Raw genomic sequence first — 22,677 nt, 5'->3', positions numbered from 1 at the left:
CAACCCAGCTACACCCTTGGACTGTGTTCCACCACTGCTTACTGTACTTGGGGTTGCAGTTGCTTTAGGAGCTGTAGTGGTGGGAACTGGATTTGCCTTGGTGCACTCACTGCCCCAGTGTGAAACTGATTTGCAGGTATTACACCAAGGTGTCTTTGGACCTTTGTTCTTCTTCTTCTTGTTACCATTTTGGGAACCACCCTCCTTACTATTAGTTTGGGGGCCTGAAGACTTCTGGTCTTTTTCTTTATCTTTCTGATTCTGATTACCACCCTTCTGGTCTGTTTTCTTCTGGTCACCACCTTGGTTCTGGGGTTTCTGCTTAATCCTTGTTCTGACCCATTTGTCTGCCTTCTTTCCCAATTCTTGGGGAGAGGTCAGATCAGAGTCAATAAGGTATTGATGCAACAGCTGGTTTGTACAGTTATTAAGGATCTGTTCTCTCATCATAAGATTGTACAATCCTGTATAGTCTGAAACTTTACTTCCCTGTAACCAACCCTCCAAAGCCTTAGTGGCACACTCCACAAAATCAGTCCAGTCTTGAGTCTGTGCTTTCTGGGTGTCTCTGAACAACAACCTGTATTGCTCAGTGGTTAGGCCATACCCTTCAATGAGAGCACTCTTCAAAACAGAGTAGTTTTTGGCATCCTCAGGTCTAACTGTGAGGAGCCTGTCTCTCCCTTTCTCAGAAAAGGAGTACCACAAAATTGCAGCCCACTGATTCTCAGGAACCTGCTGTACCATGCAGGCTCTCTCAAGAGCAGTCATCCATTTGTGGATGTCATCCCCTTCTTTAAAGGGGGGCACAATTTTGGTCAGGTTTCTATTATCATAGGCCCTGTCTTTTTCTCTTGGAAAATTGCTGCCACCAGTGACATCTAAGCCACTTAATTTCTGCTCTCTTGCCAAGGCAAGTTTAGCTTGAGCTAAGGTAAGCTTAGCTTGACTCAGGGCTACCTCCTCTCTCTCTATCTGGAGTCTGACAGCCCTCATTCTAGCCCTATGCTCAGCTTTCTGAGAAGCACTCATGCCTCTCTCTGATTCTCTGGAGGCACTAGAAAGATGAGAGTCCCCTGAGGGAGATCTCACTCTTCTGTTGCCTGGGAGAATCATTTGTTGGGATCTGGGGAGGTGCTGGCCCTCTCCATTTCCCAGTAGGTCCAAGTTGGCCTGGCTAAGCCTACCAACTGGAACCTGGCTACCCTGATCCTGTACTTCTAAGTCCCCAGCATCTGAGTCCTCATCCAAGTCATCATCATCCTCCTCTTCAGGGGGATCAACTGCAGGGGGGTTCCCTCCAGTTCCTGTATCTAGGGAAGCTGCTTTTGCCTTCTCTAAGTCATCCTGTTCTAGGAGTTCTACCAGAATTAGGCAGGTGGGGCTTCTGCCCCTTTTTAACCCTCTTGCTTTGCACAAGACAATCAAGTCTCTGCGGGTTAGTTTGTCATATCCAGAAGTTGCCTGGGTAGGGTCAACTGTCACAGGACTAGACCCTGAGGCCTTTCCTGTGTCGGACATGGTTACTAGTGAGGTGTAAGTGGTGCACTTACCTACACTAAGTGTTTTCCTACTGGACCTTGCTAGTGAGTTGTAGTCAGGGGTGTGCTACTCCCTTCAACCTACAACTACTAAGTTCAGTAGAACTTAATATGCTAAGCTTTTGATTTTATATGTACCTAGAGGTACTTGATGTGATCTTTCAATTTGATATAAAGATTGCAATGGTAAAACAACAGCAAGCTCAAATCCGCACCGCTGCTCACCAATGTGAGAAGTTGGCCTGGTAGGGGATGTTTCCAATTCTGGAACCACCTACTACCTGACCAAACAATCCCCTTATGGTGTCTGGTTGTAAGTCAACCTTATTAGACAAGCTATCCTAGTGGTAGCATGGACTAAGCAGCCTAAAGGCTTAACTTAAGAGGTCGTGTTAAGCGAGCTGTTTTACCACATACAATCCTGTAATACCAAATGAAAGGACACCACACAAGTATATATTATAAAAATATATGTGTTTATTACTAAAAACAATCCCCAGTATTCTTTATGAATAAAGGGGCACAAGCGTTAAATCAAAAGCACTGTTTAAACATACAAGTTGCACAATTATGGATGAGGGCGGGGGGCCACTCAAACCATATACTAAACAAGTGGTATAAGAGAGGCCACTCGAACAGTGGTTAGGCCTAGGGCCTAGGGAATCGCTGGGAGCAGTCAGGACAAGCAATGCTGAAGTCGGGAATGGCCCTCGGGATTCGGGAGATGTGCGGAAAGCGCACGCATGCACCAATGTTAACCAATGGTGCGTAAAAGTCAAATAGTTAAAGTTTAAGGACACTTCCGCTGAACCTAGAGGAACAAAACTTAACACACAGACCCTAGAGGTGTGCACCAGTGTGGGAACACCGGCGGAGCAAAGTTACCTCACCCACAGGAAGTGGGTGCACAGGGTCGAAGTGGCGTCGGGTTTTGACACGCAGGCTCTTGGTGCTTGAAGCTGAAAGGGCTGCAGGCAGGGTGAAGACGAAGTGTCCGGTGGAGTCCAAGGGTGGACTCAAGTTGTAGAGTACCTGAAAGCAGAGGGGACAGAGTCTGGGTCACTCAGCAGTGACCAGGGTGGAACCAGGACGGAACCAGGCAATGTCGGGCGCAATCAGGTGGTCGTCGAGGCGCTTCTCTTCGCTGTCACGTGGGCTCTGGGGCATCTGCGACGTCCAGGAGCAGGTCACGATCTGTCCCACGCAGGCTCTCACCGTCGGTGCAGTCGGCTTCCGGTTTGGAGCAAACAAGCCTTGGTAAGAGCAATCCACGCGGGATTGGAAGATGGCGTCTTACTCGGACCAGGAAGGTCAGAGTCGGGGCTCCCTTTCAGGGGAGCTGGTGTGGATCTGGAGCAACCAGAATCACGAGTCTTCTTTTGTAGTTCGTCGGCACAGGGACCACAAGCCAGCTGGCAAGTGACCGGGCCAACGCGTTGAGCCAAATCGTGCCAAAGGGCCCCACGCAGCACTCGTCGAGTGTGGAGGGCTGAACTTCGGCTCAGGAGTAGCTCAGGGTGGGGGCTTCTCAAACCCCGGTGTACAGCTTCGAGGGTCACTCGTGGGCTGCACGGTCAGCGTCTCGTGGTCACTTCAAGATGGCGTGCCCCACGCTTCCGGTCGCCTCCACGGGTCTCAGCTTTGCAGGGACTGTGGATCGGGCTGTTAGAAGCTGGGCAGGCTTGATCTCGTCGATCTCAGTCGCTCGAGTTCCGGCGGGAACTGCGACTAAGTAGACGTCGAGGGCTGGATGGTGCCTGCTGCTGCAGGGTGGTCACTCCTTGACCACAAGGGAGATTCTTCGGGCTTCCACGTTGAGATGGAGGGCGAAGGGTCCAGAATATCGTTTCAAATGTTTCTTCCAGGAAATCTGATGTGCATTGGCACTGCTCCCACTCTTATTCGAATCTGGTGGGCGTGATTACCTGCTAGGTCCCCTCCTATGGGTGGGACCCAGGAAGTGGGTGGATACACCCCCTTCCTTTGATCCAGGCCGCCCTGGCACGAGGGCTGGAGTGCCCCAGAACCGGTTTGGCCGGATTATGCAAGGGGCAGCCTTGTGCGCCCCAGGCAGTGTCTGGTTTCTTTCAAACCTCCCTGCTACAATACACTATCTCCTGTCTGGAGGGCGGTGACACCCTCCTGTGACAGGAAACCCTTTGTCCAGGACCCCCTTGACTGGGTTTCGGTCAGCTCCAGGGGTCCAGACATTTGTCTGTGGCAGAGGCATCCATTTTGTGGATCTTAAGGCCTTTGGAGAAATCAACCGCATTAAAGTGAAGTAACATGTCTTACCCCTCTAGAGGGGTGGAATGCCATCCCCGTCGCCAGAACTGGCGAGGGGATGGTATTCCAAAGCGTATGACACCTTACACGACATGTTTTGATAAAGCCAAACCAGAGTTGCTAAATAACCGCGAGGATTATAAGGCACTTAATAGTATATGGTATGGCATTATCCTGAAACAGCTTAGGGATTTGTTCCCGACGGCTGCAGACAGGCTCAGCTCATGCTAGAGCTCCATCTCACATAAAAACCAAGCACCCAGCCTCCAGGATTGGTGAGGCCTGTCTATAGGAGTGGCTCACAGGTTTACATGTGTCCAGATATAGGTTTAGACATAGGTATACTATATCTAAGCAAGGGGTGTGTACACCACCTTACCCCAGCTGAGTGATCAGCCAGTTGTGTCAATTTAAGAACCAGCCAGGGGTGGCAAAAGATATGCTGCAGCCCCTGGTAGGCCTTAGTGGCTCCTGTGCCCTGTGCACCTATAGTGCATTCTACAGGGGCTGACAAGGAGTCCATTTCCAATTGGTATGTGCCTATAGCACATGTGTCATTAATTTAGTGAGAGAACAGCAGGCTGGGGGTCTGATCAGCAGGCCCACAGCCTCAGTAGTCGAAAACCAGTGAAGCAAAAAGCAAAAATTTGGGGTGACCATAGGATAGCAGACCCTACTCTCCTACACTCTTTCCATCATAAAAGATTGTAGCCATCTAAGTGCCTTCCCTTTGATTCCTCCCTTGTTGAGACACTGTAGCAAGATGGAATGTGCTACAGTGTATAAGGCGGCACTGAGGTCAAGCAAAATGAGTGCCATAGTTTGACCCTCGTCAACTCCTTGTCTGACAGTCTCGGTGGCCATAAGCAGCGCAGACTCCGTGGAGTGGCGAGGACGGAATCCGAACTGCGTAGGGTGGAGAAGATTGGATTCATCCACAAAGGTCATAATTTGAGAGTTGACCACCTTTTCTGCCACCTTGGCCATATAGGGAAGAAGGGATATGGGTCTCAGGTTGTCCAGCCTGTCCCAGCTAAGGTTTTTTTTTTTTGGAGCGGTAGTACTATTGCTTGCTCCATTTTTTTGGTACCGTGCAAGTTTTGAACGAGATGTCAAGAACATCTCTAATTAAAGGTTCTAGAGTTTCGATGCTTTGGCCGAGAAGTTTCGGTGATGCTGGGTCATAAGGAGACCCGGATTTAATTGAGCGACAAATCCGCTGCAGCTCATTAGATGAGGGAATCACAAAATCGCACAGACTGTCTGTGCCTGCATCAGAATTGGGGGATTCCCTAAACTCAGCTGCCTTGCCATTTCCCCCTGCAAAAACAGAGTAGATATTAGCCACTTTATCGGAGAAGTAGGTAGCAATACGGTTGCAAGATTCAACTGAGCTTAATGAAGGATCAGCAGAGGCGGTGTACAAGGAAATTTCCTTGTAGATTTTAAATAGCTCCTTAGTGGAATTTTGGGCTTCTCCAATCCTATCTGAAAAATGCTTGGTTTTGGCGCGTCTAATGAGAGTGTGATATTCCCTGCTTCTGGTTTTGTATTTCAATTTGGCTTGCTCTAGATAGGCAACCCTCCATTGACGTTCTAATTTCTTACATTCCGCTTTAACTGAGCGGAGTTGTTCATTAAACCAAGGGGCCGATTTGTGCAATCTACTATGGGATGACTTATGACAGAGTGGAGCGGTGTCATTCAAGGCCGTAGTTATACGCTCATCCAGTCTATCTGATGCAGTATCCGCATCTTCCCCCCCTGGTCTGCCACCTATCGTAAGGGCCGACTCAAATTGCGTTTGAGAAAATGTGGTCCATTTCCGACTAAGATATTTAGTGCTTTGGGGTTTCGGTATATTGACAGCAGGGATAGATAATGTGAATGGAACAACTAAATGGTCGGACCAGACCACAGGGATAGGAGAATGTATAATGACACCATCCCAGTTGGCAAATATTGGATCCAATAAGTGGCCTTTTGAGTGAGTGGGGGCTTTGGATTTAATGGATAGTTGGAGGGAAGAAAGCTGCTGATAGAAATCGGTGACTGCTTTATCAGCTGGATTATCTAGGTGTATATTGAGATCGCCTAGGAGCAGGAATTTATCTCTACGTAAGGCAGTTTCAGTGATACCATCAATGAGGTGAGTTGTGAACTGAGTCGAGGGGCCCGGGGGACGGTAGATTAGTAAGCCCTTCACCGTATTCCCCTTGTTGATTTTAATAGTGAAGGCTCCTATCTCGCCTTCAGCTATGGGGAAGGGATCTAGTTGGCATGTCAGTGGTTGTTTAAAAATGACAGCTATCCCTCCTCCCCTTCCTTCAGTCCTATCCATATGAGCGATGCTATATTCAGTGGGGAGAGAGGCAACTATATCAGGGCCAGAGTTGGAATCCAACCAGGTTTCTGTAAGAAACAATAAGTCGAGCTTCATTTCTAATAGTAGATCATGAATATCCACACAGTGCTTCCTCATGGATCTGGTGTTAAGTAGCCCACATAAGAGACTAGTATGCCGTTCGCTGGGAGGAAGTGTAGTCTGCCACATATAATGGCAGACTTTGCAGCTAATGGTTTCCTCCTACATTGAGACTGTGAAAACAGCCTTGAGCCAGACCGGGGCGTATATCTCGTAATTGCTGAGATGTCCAGCATATTCTAGTTGTAGTTTGACCAGGGGGACTGGCCCCTGTCCCCGGCCGTGCGCGGACGGGCGCAGACGGGCTTGCCTTTGGCGCGCCTAACCCTTCCATGCCAAATGGTTGCTAAGAAGTAAGTATAGCCGTTTAATAATTAGTAATTAATGGTAGGAAGACCCTGTGAGTTACTGTCTCTATCCTGGCTGGCCTAAGGCAATAGCTGGACAAAAGAAACTCTGTTGGAACGGTCCTATCTGACTTATCTGCAGCCTTTATATGGTTGACTATGGCATTGTGGTTGCAGTAGTGGCTGGTGATCCCTGAAAGTGGTGGTAACACTTCCCATGGGTTCGCCTCATTGTTTTCAAAATTTGACTTGGGTGCCCTCACACACAAATGTACCCATGTCACTGGAAAGCTCACTTGCATACACTCATCCTTTCACAATCAGTGACCCTCACTCACAATTACTGGTGTACAGGGCTCAGATTTGGACTCTTGAGGTACATGTTTTATCGTTTAATAGTGCAGCAGGTGCAGTCACACCATGGCATGTGTGTCCTAATGCGACTGCATCTGCTGCACAATTGTTACAGACACCTCTTAATCACTCCCACTTCTTCTCACAATCTCCCCTTGCTCACTCACTGTTTTACTAACCCCCTCACCTATTCATATTTCCTCTCATTCATTGAGTCTCACTCAATCACTCATTTACTCTTTTAAACACACAAAACTAACACAGACTCCCACTCATCCCAGTTTTTCTCAATCGCTCACAAACACACTTTTACTCACTTTTTTTCCTTTACTTTCTTCCTTTGCTGGCAACTCAGATGCTCCATGGTAGCCTCAAAGCAGGAATCCAGTACTGGGCATTGAAACCAGCAAGCCATGATTCCTAACGAGGATCAGACAGAGAAGAAGGGTCAGGTTTAAGAGGAAGACTCGCTTCAAATCCTCTCCTAACTTCTTCTTAGGACTGGAATCTGAGCCCTATCAGAAGTTGGGACAGTGTGGAGGATCCTGCCTCTGCAGCTCTGTGTGGCTCCTCATTAGCCTCAGGGCTGCTCTGATGTGTGCCATGTCAGGCCCAGTTTAGTAGATATACTGTGCTACCTGAGTCATGTTCAATATCTCTACTAAATAAAAAGTGTTGTGCCTGTGTGAGGGGACTGCCTTTGAACTACTCCCTTAGCATTCACACTCCAGACATCCATCTCCAGAGTGCTGTGTTTTAAACAACACTTTGTAACTCAATGTCATCCAGCCCCTCCTCCTATTCCTATCATTAGGAGCCTCTGGAGTGGCCGGAAGGGCTCACCTATGCATTGCAGAGTTCATGTAAACACAAAAGTTGTGTTTGCTTGAACACTGTTAAATTAAATGATTACACTTGTAATAATTTAATTTAGCAGTGGCTCAGTGACGGCTTATAGAAAGCAGGGCAACACCCTAAAGCCCCTGAAGAAGAGCCACCCCAATGCGATTGACTGCTAGTAAGAAGTGGGAAACAGATGCAACGTTTTGTGATAGCACATATCTTTTATAGGAGCTTTTTCAAGAGAGGTAACAACCTCTCCCTCCTCTTCATTTACATCAGGCTTTGTTCCATTGAGTTATGAAGAACCTAAAGGCTTGGCTACATTATCCCTGTTTTTAGGTCGAGCCTATGGCGGCGAGCATGCGCTGCATAGAAAATCGACCTCTTGGAATCACTTCAGCTTCAGTAGAAGCTCGACCATGTGGTGCTCACACGCCATTGGCCTTTTCGTCTGGCTTTAGCATGCAATTGGCCAAAGGCGTGTGGATGTCCCAGCTTCTTGTGAAATCATCACTCCCAGAGCGTTTTGCTCTTGGGAGCCAGCAGCGGTGCGCAGGGGCCGTCTGGTTTTAATCAGCGTGGCTGCGCTTGTCTGTTTATACAGTGGCGTGGGAAGGCTCTCCTCACGCTCAGCTGCTCGAGTGTTAACATGCCTGTAAATCTTGTCTTTCCTGTGGCCTCGACACATTAGCCACTCCGACTGAAGAGTGCCACTGCCCGGCATTTCAATGGAAATTGTCTCCCGTGCAGACGATATGCGGTAGACGCACTCCTTCAACTAATCACTATGAAATTAGTTTCACTATATTTAAATGCCGGCACTTAATGCACTATATCCATATGCATGAAATTGCCCTGGCTAATGCGGACGTATGTTGTATACAAACAGCGTTAAAAGCGTTGTTCTTGTGACGCAGGAAATGGACATTTTACTATCGCTTCCTTCTTATTAGACCAGCGCACAACTATGTACTTCAAACATGAACCAATCACTGTTAGATAGCATTCTGTTCCCTCATGCGCGAGGTCTCCACAGATGTGCAGCCGCGTGAATGCGCCACTGTGCGGACCAGCCGCATAGAGAGGCCTCTCTCAGGCCACAATGGTGAGAAGGAATCCACAACGGTCCCCTGGCCTCTCTGAAGAGCAGCAGACTTCCGAACCTCCCTCGAACACCTTTGAATAGACACCAGTAGCACAGGCAGCCCTTGGCCGAGGCTGCGGCCTTACCACCCACTGCTGTTTGTTGACCAACATGCCTGCTGCAGCCTACCCTGAAAAAGGCGGACATGAGGTTTCTTGGAAGCCAAGGGCATTTACAAGGGCTGGGGCTGATGGGACAGGCCAGTAACACAGATGCGCAGTCACATGACACAGCACGAGATCTGGCGTGAACCTCTGAACGTCATCTGTAAAGGGGCTAGGAAGACGTCACCCCACCCCCCGCCTTTACCTGTTTAGCATGGGTTGTGTAACCCAGCAGGGGCTGTCTGAGGAACACGTTTGTTCATTTACTAATGTCTGGTTTTGGGATAATTCAGTTTAAGAGCTGCGGGCGGCCTTTCTTGAATAGTAAAAGGGGGTGGTGATGGACGGAGCATCTGAACCAATCAAACACTCACACCCAGTCAAAAGATCTGGGTTTGATCCATCACCGTTCTTTAGCCCACTCTGCCACCCCAGTTCAGACATGGCTATATGCAAATCAGTCTGACCCTGTGCCTCATGGGAACAGTCCAGCCCGAACTGCCAAGCCATGCCTTCCCTTCCCTGGACCGGAAACAAGCTTCCGAGGACCGGTTTTTGGCATTCCAGCCGTCTTCAGCCCGGCTTGCTTGAATCCAGTGGCAAAGTGAGCAAGGGACTCACGTCTGAGCATACCCTGCCACACTTATGGCGGCCAGAGCAGTACAAAAGGAGGTGGTGATGGACGGAGCATCTGAACCAATCAAACACTCACACCCAGTCAAAAGATCTGGGTTTGATCCATCACCGTTCTTTAGCCCACTCTGCCACCCCAGTTCAGATATGGCTATATGCAAATCAGTCTGACCCTGTGCCTCATGGGAACAGTCCAGCCCGAACTGCCAAGCCATGCCTTCCCTTCTCCACACCACTGGAGTCAAGCTATCCTGGCCGAAGACGGCTGATAGCCAGAAACCGGTCCTAGGATGCTTGATTCCGGTCCAGGAAAGACATGGCTTGGCAGTTCGGGCTGGACTGTTCCCATGAGGCACAGGGTCAAGGCTGATTTGCATATGGCAATGTCTGAACTGGGGTGGTGTGGAGTGCAAAAAAACGATGGATTTAGGCCCAGATCTCTGTACTGGGGTGAATGTATGACATTGTTCTGCATTCTGTCCATCAACTGTTGTTTTGCATTTGTCACCCCGAGTGTGATGGGTATGCTCAGACGTGAGCCTCATGCTCTCCACACCACTGGAGTCAAGCTATCCTGGCTGAAGACGGCTGATAGCCAGAAACCAGTCCTAGGATGCTTGATTCCGGTCCAGGAAAGACATGGCTTGGCAGTTCGGGCTGGACTGTTCCCATGAGGCACAGGGTCAAGGCTGATTTGCATATTGCCATGTCTGAACTGGGGTGGGGTGGAGATCAAAAAAACTATGGATTTAGGCCCAGATCTCTGTACTGGGGTGAATGTATGACATTGTTCTGCATTCTGTCCATCAACTGTTGTTTTGCATTTGTCACCCCGAGTGGGATGGGTATGCTCAGACGTGAGTCCCATGCTCTCCACACCACTGGAGTCAAGCTATCCTGGCTGAAGACGGCTGATAGCCAGAAACAGGTCCTAGGATGCTTGATTCCGGTCCAGGAAAGACATGGCTTGGCAGTTCGGGCTGGACTGCTCCCATGAGGCACAGGGTCAAGGCTGATTTGCATATGGCCATGTCTGAACTGGGGTGGTGTGGAGTGCAAAAAAATGATGGATTTAGGCCCAGATCTCTGTACTGGGGTGAATGTATGACATTGTTCTGCATTCTGTCCATCAACTGTTGTTTTGCATTTGCCACCCCGAGTGGGATGGGTATGCTCAGACGTGAGTCCCATGCTCTCCACACCACTGGAGTCAAGCCATCCTGGCTGAAGACGGCTGATAGCCAGAAACCGGTCCTAGGATGCTTGATTCCGGTCCAGGAAAGACATGGCTTGGCAGTTCGGGCTGGACTGTTCCCATGAGGCACAGGGTCAAGGCTGATTTGCATATGGCCATGTCTGAACTGGGGTGGTGTGGAGTGCAAAAAAACGATGGATTTAGGCCCAGATCTCTGTACTGGGGTGAATGTATGACATTGTTCTGCATTCTGTCCATCAACTGTTGTTTGGCCTTTCTTGAATGACACGCATGTAACTGCATGAGAAAGGGAGTGTCCGTTGTTTTACTGAATTTAAGGCCTGTTTGACCAGCGCCCTCAAGGTCCTCTTAGAATCTCCCTGGCCCCGTATACCCACCCCTCGCGACTTCAGAAGCGAGACAAAGTATTCCCCTGAATGTAAATAGTTCTAAACTGCATTTATACGTGTGGGTAACGAGGCCAGCTTTTCTCCACACAGGTTCCTGCTTTGGTCTCGGAAAGTAAATCCTTAGTTGGAGAGACTTGGATTCCCCCTTCTCTGTGGAAAAGATGGATTACCGAGGTGTTGAAGTCTTTCTTTTCTGCCTGTCCTCCATCTCGCTGCTCTCACACTCCCTCCCTCGGTGCAGCAGAGTAGGGGCAGGCCGGGGCTCTTTGGGCGTAGAAGGTATGCACTACTAGAACGGCTTTATTTCACTGGTGTGTCTATGTGTACAAACAGTGAGCGCCAAGTGCGCGCCTTGTAATATATTAGCTCTGCCGGAACATCAGGGCGCCATCGTCAGAATTATTTTACACTCAGAGGCATAGAATTCTGACAGTGAGGAAAAGGTTTCTTTCTAAAAACAGTCCCCAAAATACTATGAAACTGTGCAGCTGAGGCGGGCTTCCGGCTAGGAGTTCCTCCTGAATTCTAATCTCAGCTCGGCTACTGTGATACAGTGCGATCCTGGACAAGTCAGGTCATATAATTCATATATCTGCCAAAATGTAGAAACGAATGGCAACGCACCTCATTTCAATATTATTCTCTTTAGAAAAAGACTAAACATCGTCTCAAATATAGCGCTATATAAAAAGTATTGCCACATCATTCAGCCGCTGAAAATAGTTTCCATTCATGAAAACTTGAAAGGTGCAATCCCTATGTGTCTAGTTGGCAAAGCAGAGCCCCCTCGGAGAGGCACACCTTCAAACTCCATCGTCAACCTTCCTTTCTGCACCTGTTGTGTAAAGATGTTTTGCACAGTCAATCAAACCCCAGCCTCAAGCAACAGAAGACACTTCCATTCGAGTTGAAAGATGTTTGTTTTATTTCCAGCTGTTCGCCCAGACCACCCACAAAAAAAGACACTTGGGGACAAGTCTAGACACACAAACACTCGAGTAACATAACCGTGACATGTAGCAGGAGGCAGGAGTGTCTGAAATATTAAACATGTGAAAGCAAACAGCCAAAATATAACATTGTTGTTCTCTTCCAGGTATGATGCCAATGACAGTCTGTGGGTAGTGCCAACTAAACTCAGAGTAACAGTGTTCAAGGAATGTTACCTCCTCTGCCACCAGAACCAACGCCTTTCATTTTTTTTCACTTCGATTGCCTTTTTGCTGTTATTGTTTTCAAAGAGTGCCCTGTAAATAAATGAAAGTAATGTAACTGGCCAAAGGAAGGCACAAACTTACCCAGCGCAAGATCCCGTGTCCCTTTCCCCTCCCTTCCTTAGAATGCTGTACCCATGACCTTGGAAACATTTGTTTAACTTCCTTTCTTGTCACCTTTTTGGAACTATGGACAGCCTTTCCTTGATTTTCAGAAGCCAAAAGTTTAGAGGTCTGTGTGGAGAGGACTCAACCAATGAGTACATTTCTGACTCTCCGTTCCGAAAATGTACTTCCAAATCCCGGCTTCCCCTCTTAACTGCATTGTGATATTCTGGGCAAATGAATTTATTACACCATGAATCTGTTTAAAGCTCTTAAAAATCGACTAAATCGCTGCACGAAACGCTATATAAATAACTGGACATTGCATATTAGAAAATATACTGCTGGAACTGACCAGGAACACCAAGTATAGTGAGTTTTAAAACAAACAAGCATTGGCATAGCCAATAGGTCTCGCCTTTGGGACCTTATAAGTGTTTAGTTATCCAGCACAATATTCCTGGTGCAACAACATCAACTGTTGCTTGGCAAAACACTTATAAGGTCCCAAAGGCGAGACCTATTGGCTATGCCAATGCTTATTTAATATATCTGCGTTGCCATTGACCCCGTTTATTGAGTGTAACACACCAATTAATTTAAGTCTTTGGTTGCAAGTAGTGGCCATCATATTTGGGGACCAGAACTTATTTTTTATCCACACGTTTTGACCTGGAAAGAGTAAGGCAAAGAGGCAAAGAGTAATGAGCAAAGAGAAAGGCAAAGAGTAAGGAGAAAGAAAGAAAACAAGGAAAAGACGTTTAGGAAAATAGAAGTCAAGTGAGATAACTGGAATGAAAAATAAATCAAAAAGTAAGGAAAGTGACAAGGTAGTGGAAGAAAGAGGCATAAGGTGGAATCTGGATAAGATAGTTTTGATACATGGCAACCCTGGCGTGTGGTAGCGCGGGTGGCAGACTCGTAAGAAAAACCTTAGATGCCAGTTCTTATTTTTTTATTTTTTATTTATTAAAGCGTAAGCATTGGTTTTATGGATTAGAAATATACAGGTCTCCTGACAATAAATTGTTTCTTACCATCAGCAATGCTTATGAGTCTAAGCATGCTAGTAACTTATGGAAGAGTACAAACAAGTTAAAACTAAACCCATCAACCAAACTGCTAGTTGCCCATTACAGGCTGTCTCTCTCACCACCTGACCTTGGTTAATGACCCTCTGCCATTATACAAGATCAATCGGCACCCATGCCTGAAAGCCCAGGAAGCAGCTGTCATAAAGGCCCATTTTTCACTTGTCGATGTGCAGTCTGCTTCCACACCCTATATATTCTGACTCTGTTAGCACTGTTGTTGTTCTTAACTTTTCAAATGTAGACTATGCACATTCTGTCTGTACATCTCATATCAGATCTTCAGTGACTGCAGAGCTTTTTGGAATGTCCCCTGTTGAGCCTTAAGACCAGAGTTCATATATGACCTGCACAGGCACCTCACACACTACATTAGATTCGTTTATGCAATAGCGGACTTCAACATCCTTTGCTTTGTCCATCAGGTATTTTATAATAGAAGAAGCATAATGGTGATGTCTGGGGTGCTTGCTTATTTTTGTGCTACTGACAGTTGCTTGGGACAGCATTTTAGTCTATCTTTGTTTTTCCCACTATGCCACTCTTGGCAGGGACCAGTCATATGCAAATCAGACCTGGCCAAGTCCTCTGTTGATGGGAACACAAGCTTTGTTTGGCGTCATCAATGAGATGAAGTATAAGTGTTGTGGCACAGTATGCAAGGGCCCCACATTTGTGTATGCCTCTTGCATTGAGAGCATCACTCTGAATCAACAAGCATTTACAATGCAATGGTTTTGCCTTTGTTAAAGTTAGAGCTATTGGCATTGCTCTTGACATTATTTGTATTTATGGTTTTTTAACATAAATAAATGGCATTGTCATTTACAATGCCAATAGCTTAATCTGTCGCAAATGCCACCCACAAACACCCACAGAGATCCCCCCACCCCCCCACAGCGCCCCCCACACACACCCACACAGAGCCCTCCACACATACACTCACACAGAGCCCCCCACACACACACCCACACAGAGCCCCCCCCCACAGAGCCCCCCACACAGAGACGAAGTATGCTACATTTAATGCGAGTCACAGGGCTTTCTACAACATCGTTGATGAGCCGTGAGAGAGTAGTGACATTATAACACTCTGGCTTTAGATCTCATCCACAGAGGATACCAGACCCTTCTGGTGTGCATTAGTTATCATTTTAACTGCTCCACTCTGCTATAATGTGAACAACAAAAACCTATATTTTGTAAGCTGTAGCGCTGACGTAAGGTGTTATTTTGACTGATTTGTACAGAATCTAAATTCTTAATCCAGCACCATCTCTAGACTGAGACTAACTTTTCGACCATGCTACACCGGGGAAACCAAGACCCAAAAAGTGTACCTACTGCATTTTTTAACATGTCAATCATACCAATGGTGAACAAGCTTCTTGCTTAAGAACCGCTGAGTCACCACTGACTGCCTAAGGGCACAGCGAGAAGACCTGGTTGTTCCATCGCATTGAAATCAGCACTTAGCCAAAAGATGCCCCCTGAGCCCTCAGGCTCCAAATGCGGAATGCAGGCTGATGCCCCTCGTGGGGTTGGGCACCAATGCTGGGGCCTCGTTGGAGCGGCCCACTGCCAGTCGGGGCCGCTCGGTGATGGGTGTGAGGAGCCCCGCACCTCCCGGAGAACAACAACCCGGCTCTTGCACTCACCGGGTCTCTGCAGGCAAGGGCTCCTCTGCTTCTGCTCCGGTCCGCGGGCGGCTTCACGAGAGCTCCCGCTCCTCGGGGCTCTCTCTGCACACTCCTCCCCCTCTCTCTCCTGAGCTCTCCCTCGCCTTGGGAGCCGAGGGGGGGGGGGAGAGAAGGAAAGACGCCGGCTTCTCCTCGCACCGGAGCGCGGGGTGGCCTCCCGTCCGCTTCCGGCTGTCTCTAGGTCCTGCCCCCGGCCTGCCTGACTTCCGGGTCGCGGCTGCAGCCAATCGCAGCGCGGCCCTGGGGTCGGGAGGCGGGACAGCGTCTCCTGATTTCTCCCCGGCCGACGGCAGTGAAAGCACGGGGCAATGCCGGGTGGGCACCGGCTTGTGTCAAATAAACAATAATCGAGGTGGGCACTCGATCGGAGCATTTACAAGGACCCGACAAGGGCCCGGAGACACAGACCGCGGGAGGGGGGGCGGGAACGGGCACACCGAGAGGGGGGCGGGAAAGGGCACGCCGACAGCGGGAGAGGGGGGGGCGGGAACGGACACACGGGGAGAGGGGGTCGGGAACGGGCACACGGGGAGAGGGGGGCGGGAAAGGGTAATCAAAAGGCAGATCATTCACCTGGACTTCTTGGAGCAACGAGAAGTCGACGGCCCCGGCGCCATCTTCGGCGCAATGACAAAAACATGACTTGAGGAAAGCAAAAAAATAACCCCGCCCACCGCCGCATGACTACACAGAGGGAACGCCCAGGGAAAAAATCTCGGGAACGCCCCCGAATCTGGTCCGTGAATGACGGACAGATCTCTGTTCCAATGGCTAGCCTCCATTTATGGAGCTAGCCAATGGAACAGAGGGCGTATTCAAGTGTCCCTTATTGAAGACTACAGATTTCTCCTGGGTGCGGAGCTAAAGCTCCGTGACCCAGGCAAAACCTAAAAAGGTAATTGGTGGAATGCCTGCAGATTTCTCTGCCACTGCCAGTTGCATGGTCCGCATTCTAGACATCAGTTGTTTTTTTTGCCAACATTGCACTCTACATGAGAACCATCGACGTGCAAATCATATTTGGTCCTGCTTCCGGGGGAATAGTCTAACCAGATGTCATTAGTGACCGGTGTAGATATTGTGCCTAACGATAGTTAATTAAATCAATTTTGTGTGAGCTCCCCAGGCAAGGAATTATTCAGTTGCATTTGCAAATCTGTGAAGAGTATCGTATCTTCTTTCTAGACACTGGAATATATCTTAATCCTGACTATTTCAAAGTTTGCAATGTTTCTCTCCACTTTTAACTTGTGCTTTGATTTCCATTGAACCAGATTTAGACAATTTCACTCTAATTGTGCATCAAGGATCCTTTGGTAGAAATGGAAGGCATAACTTATTCCATTTGTTTTATATGTATTTTATTCTAGGACTTAGGTTCAGAGTTTTATTTGATAATGTCTGTGTCAAGAGATGTCATATCATGACATATGTACATTTATTTTTGGATTTGATAAGAACATAATGGAAGTGCTTCACTTTTATTATTTAATGTCATTTAGGTAAAAGTAAAGAAGCCGAAATTAAGAGGATCAATAAGGAACTGGCCAACATTCGATCTAAATTTAAGGGTAAGTCTCTAAATTGTGCAACGTATCCTCTTTTCTCCTCTACATTTCACTACATTTACAGATTTCTTTTTTCTTAGTGCCTCCAATATGCAGTGGAAATTCAAGCCTTTTCCCCCACAATTTAGACATGTTTGCTGGAATAGCTCCCTCTCCTGTTTATTTTCCTTCTCTATAATGATGACATTTTAAGGTGTTCTGTGTGGAAAGATAATAGATGATATAGAAAAAAAAAAATCAAATACTGACTGGGTGCATCTTGATCCCAGAATCACCTGGTCTGTGTGTACTTCACCATCAGGAATATGACCATACTGCATCGTAATGAAGCTCCTTATTTCAGTCTATTGATTGGTAATGTTTGCTGTGCCCTGCATTGTTACACCTTGTTATATTGCCGCTTGTGGTATTTAAGATAATATACCTGCTCCGTCTTTCAAGTGACTTAACCCAAATTACATCTGAATACAAAATACTTGTGACCGTCCCAATTTTCACGTGAAATCCCAGCCAATGTGCAACTTTGCAAATGTTGCATATTGTTTTTAATACTTTTTTCAAGAACTATTTAAACTTCCCATCCCCTTAGTGAGAAGTAAAAAAAAAGAAAAACTAACGTCAGAATGTTTGAGATCTGTAATTTGATTCAACATTGTTTATACCCAACCAGCAGTAGGAGACTCATTCAGTGACAGTTCCAATCTGGATAATCTGTCTATTCTTCTTTAGGTGTTTTTGTTGTTCGATTTCAACATCAGCAGCATCTATTTCAGATCATCAAACACATTTCCAGGTACTTGCAAGTCTTTAGCTTTCAACTCTGGTGGGAGATGACCCACAGGAGATACACCAGGTTTGGGTGTAGAACCTATTTTTTTGATGCGTCCTTGTAGCATTATTGTTAGATGTGTCTGCTTCAAAAGTGACTCTTCCAGTCTTTTTTTGTAGTGATCTTGAGCCTCTAGTAGCTTGATATAACCTTTCCTGCTTTTCATGTAGAAAGCTTCTCAAAGTAAAGTGCATAGTAGTGACCTGATCAGGAGTAAATCCCTGTTTCTCTGCAACACATCTACTGAAGACAAGAGTAGAAGAGTGGCTTCAGGATCTCTGTTGAAAAAACATTGTGAAATTGAAGCCTCTTTTTGATCTACGTGATCTTTGAAAAGCACAGTATCAAATTGCTTAAAAACAGGCACATACAGGATTTTAGCAAAAGAGGTAGATGCTTAGACTTTTTCTAAAGAGGAAGTGCCAGAGATTTGTCGAATTGGATTTTGAAGAGCAGTGTATACTTTTGGGCAGAGAGCCCTGAATGCAGTATTTGCTAATTGTTAGATTTTTAAGCATGAACCAAGAGCTAGATCTTAAAAATTCCACATGATATAGGAAGGATAAGACCAGACCACCAAATGGCCATACTTTTCTGAATCTTCCAGCGTGGAATGCTGCATCTCCTCAACCTGGTGGAGCGCACTCCACTGATTTCTGCCTTATTCCCATCAAGGTTTTAAAAGTTCATAACTATCCATTCCTGAATAGCCGATAGATAGTCCTCTACTTGTCAGATGCTACCTAAAGAGAAATGGTCCAATATCCAGTAGCAGTTCTTTGTCGTCATGTGAGAGTGCCTTGAAACCAAATGTCTACATCAGCACCCTACAATGGCTGAACATAATAGTTGAATAGAGTAGATGAGAGTGCCCATTCCTTTGGAATAGCACATCTCAAATGCATCTCATTAGTTTCAAAAAGAGGGCCAGCCACCACCTGTGTATTTTTTCTAAGAAAAGATATAAGCCATCCCAGGACCAATCAGGTCATTCAAGAACGAGCTGGGCAGTGTGAGAAAAAGTTGCGTGGTCACCTCTATTTTTTGCTAAATTGTTGCTGTGTTTTAGACTCTGGACACTGGTACACCACTGTTCACTTCCCAATGTATGTACGCTGACCTCTAAAGCATCTAGAAATTGGCTAATCCCCTGATAGGAATATTTAACTTTACTATAATGCCATAGTATATGGTATTGAAACTACACCGATGGCGCGGAAAGTTAAATGTAACCTGTGGACTGCAGCACTTATTGTGCCATCCACTAGCATGACACAAGAAAACATGGAAGTGAGACATGTAGACTCGGACCTTACGAACACGGAGCGCCTGTGGGTAACATTGGAATTCATGATTGCATAACACAATATTGCAAGGAAATGGAGGGCAATAGATGCCCCGACGTTGATGGAATGGAAAATGGATTTAGATTGGTGTATGCAGGCGGAAAGAGGTGTCTATGAGAGCAGGGGATGCCCACAAAAATGGACAAAGGTTTGGGGGGAAATGGAATAGCTATTGGAGAATGTTATGTGGTCTGATGGCCAGACAAAATCAGGAGCAAGAAACACTTTAACTGAAAGGGAATAAGGGACTGGGGTGACCTTCTGTGTAGCTACAGGACACAACACATTGCAAGTGGCCTTTTTTCTAAAGTGTCCATCTGCCCATTTGAAACTGGGCCTGAACTGGTCCCTGCTGGAGATAGTTCTGTTCCCTCATTGCTGTCCCTGAGGTCCTGTGACCATACTCCATACTCGCACAGTATAGAGATACTAGCTTAGCTTGTTAGATTTTAAGCTGCAAGATGCGTCTGTACAGGAAAGCAGAGCAGTGACTGAATATGGGAGCTAGCTTAAAAGTCTGGCATTGTGTGGAGGAAGCAACTCCTCATGTCTCAGTTCTTATTGTCTGTAATCTTTCTCCTGGTTTACACAGGGGAGATGGGGAGACGATACTCTGCTAGACTGTTTTTGTCTCAAGCAGGTACTCTTAACAGACCTCTGCTACCTGGTTGTTAGGTTTGGTCCCTGAAGATGGTCACCGATCGCCTCAGCTCATCTTAATCACATTAAACAGCAAATGGGGTGTCTGCACAGCTCTAGGCTTATTCCTGACTTGAGGATTATAGCTGCACATTGTCCTGCAAATGGGTCCCTGTCAATTGAAACTGGTCCTGGGCAGAGTGCTTTTTCAAAAATCAAAGGATAGCAAAAGAACTGGCTCAGTGGAGCCACTGCCCAATCATGGAAACCGCAACCTTTAGAATTCAGGTGGAATAAAAGGAATCTTCCTTTGATTTCCTCACAGCTATCGGAGACACCACAAAAACGGTCTGTAAGGTGTATAGAACTGTACATCTCAGATGGTTCTTTGTCAAGCTAATTTTACCAGGTAGATCTTTCAGACTTTTCTCTTATCCACAATAAGAGTTATACAGGTGTTCTACTCCAGGACACCTTTATTTCCTGCATAAAGAAAAATGGTTTTATACATTTCTGGTGCGATTTGAAAGACATCCCTATATGTTTGCGCATCTAGATCAGCAATGAATGATGGCAATTTATTTTATTTTTTTGTTTGAAAATAGGGCTGTGTTGTTAACAGGAAGTTGATGGAATATAAATGGATCATTGTGAAGCTGAGCTCTCCAGCATTCAATCTTTCGTAGAGTCAATGGTTTGAACCATACCCCATCGTCAAGATGGGAGTGCAATGGCAACTTTATAATAGCAGCTCACAGCACTGGCTGTGTGGAAGGCTTTAGCACAGTACTACCCTATCAGCACAACTACCTCAGTGGAAAAGACTCAAACTTCAGCAATGAGGTGAGAGTTCCCCTGACCTCATCCTTCTCAGAGACCATGTCACTGGAGATTTCTCCCACAAACCCATGTATGAAGGGGGTTACATAGCTTTGCCCTCACTGTATGACATAAAAGGCCTTATTTTAGTTAAACATCCTTCCTTAGCACTTTTTCTTAGGTTGTGAGTGTAAATTTAATTCCTCCACCACCTTTAGAATTAAAGAGAGGATTGGTTATGGAAAAATCATCTAGGAGAAGCCACTTAAAGGCTTGTGATTCTTGTTGCCAAGTAAGTCTTCTTAGACAAGCTGCCCAAAATGTGCATTTAATGCCTTTACCCAGACCATAAGGCTAAGGACTGTAAGATTTGCAGTACAGTCTCTGCTAAACGTAGGTTCCTGAAGTGGAAACAAAATACTAAGGCTGCTGGGAACCCCTTTTCTGTGAATGAATCTCATTCAAGCTCTCAGCTGCATTTTATGTATGTTATATGGATTTGTATAGTGCTGCTCGTCACCTGAAAGGTATCCAAGTGCTGCAGCACGGGTGAAGGATGTCTGCTGGGGCAGTTGAGTTAATTGAAGAGCAAGTTCTTCAGCCTCCTGCAGAATTCAGGATGTGGGGAGGAGGCCCTGATTTGCGGAGTAAGGTTGTTGCATGACTTTGGTGCGATGTAGAAGATGGCTTACCCACCCCTTCTGCTTTTTACAGATATGGAGGGTGTGTGCAAGGGAGAATGAGGCTGAGCGTAGGAGTGTGGTGGGTTGGTGGAAGTTAAGGCGTCAGTTGAAGTATGCTGGTCCTCTGTTGTACAGTGCCTTGTATACATGTGTGAGGAGTTTGAATTGGCAGCATTTGTGTATCTGCAGCCAGTGGAGTTCTGTGACATTTGCCGTGATGTGAGAGGCCCAGGAAAATTCTAACCGCGTCGCTCTGTAAGGTTTAAAGTAATCGGAGGAGGTGGCTATGGATTCCAGCATAGAGTGCGTTGCCATAGTCTCGTATGCTACTGACTTGGGCTTGAGTGATAGTACATCCATGTTCATGGGTATACATTTGAAAGATTTTCCAGAGGTTGCATACTATGTGGAAGCAGGAGGAGCTGACTGCGTTCACCTGTGAGGCCATGTTGTGTTTGTTGTCTAGGATGATTTCCAGGTTTCCTTTGTGGTTGGAGGGTGTAGGTATTGGACCAAGCTCTAATGGCTGCCAGGTGGAGTCCCATGAAATAAATAGCTCTTGTTCCCGAAGATCAGCAATTCCGTCTTGTCCGATTTGAGTTTCTGGGAGTTGGTGTTGATCCATTCTGCTAAGCAGGTCATGCATGTGTTTAAGTTGGATCTGGTCGTGACGGACTTGTCGGATATTGAGAGGATGAGCTGGATGTCATTGGCATAGGAAATGATGGAGATCCTGTGCGGTCTGATGACATCAGCAAGTGGTCCCTTATAAATGTTGAACAGAGTGGGTCTGAGAGATGATCCTAGAGGGACTCCGTAGATCACATCCTCGGGCTTTGATGTGTAGGTTGGAAGGATGACTGTCTGTGTTCTTCCTGTGAGGAAGGAGCAAATCCATTCAAGTGCTGGACCTTAGATGCCTGTTGCATTAAGTCTTTTGATGAGGCTGGAGTGTGATATGTTGTCAAACAGAGCGGAGAGGTTCAGCAGTATGAGTGCAGCTGTTTCTCCTTGGTCCTGTAAGTTGCGTCTCTCGTCGGTGGCGTCAATGAGTGCTGTCTCCGTGCTATGGTTGCTTTGGAAGCCGGATTGGATGTGGCCGAGAAAATTGTAAAGTTCCAGATGTATAGTGAGTTGATGGTTGATTGCCTTCTCTATGACTTTGGCTGGGTACAGTAGTAGGGAGATAGGGGTGGAAGTTGCTCATCTCTGTGGGGTCTGCCGATGAGTTCTTGAGGAGGGCAGAGACTGAAGCTTGTTTGCAGTCGATGAGGAAGGTTGTGGAACTGATGGACGAGTTGATGGTGTGAATGAGGAATTTGATGATCAGAGGTGCTCTTACGGTGTAGATATAATGTGTACAGGGGACTGTGGGGGCCCCTTAGCTAACTCCATCACCCC

General features: G+C 46.7%; 1 protein-coding gene across 2 annotated transcripts in view; it reads left to right on the top strand.

Annotated features, from left to right (window-relative positions):
- The window catches only part of LOC144770573 (AP-2 complex subunit alpha-1), a 279,721-nt gene that overhangs the window by 44,660 nt on the left and 212,384 nt on the right, over window positions 1-22,677 (top strand). For both annotated transcript variants that reach the window (XM_078655212.1, XM_078655211.1), the window contains exon 2: window positions 16,895-16,963. In XM_078655212.1, the coding sequence (XP_078511338.1) occupies window positions 16,895-16,963 (69 nt within the window). The remainder of the gene's footprint in view (window positions 1-16,894; window positions 16,964-22,677) is intronic.

Source organism: Lissotriton helveticus, chromosome 7, assembly GCF_964261635.1.
Source record: "Lissotriton helveticus chromosome 7, aLisHel1.1, whole genome shotgun sequence".
NCBI lineage: Eukaryota > Metazoa > Chordata > Amphibia > Caudata > Salamandridae > Lissotriton > Lissotriton helveticus.
This window is presented reverse-complemented; position numbering and strand designations above follow the sequence as displayed.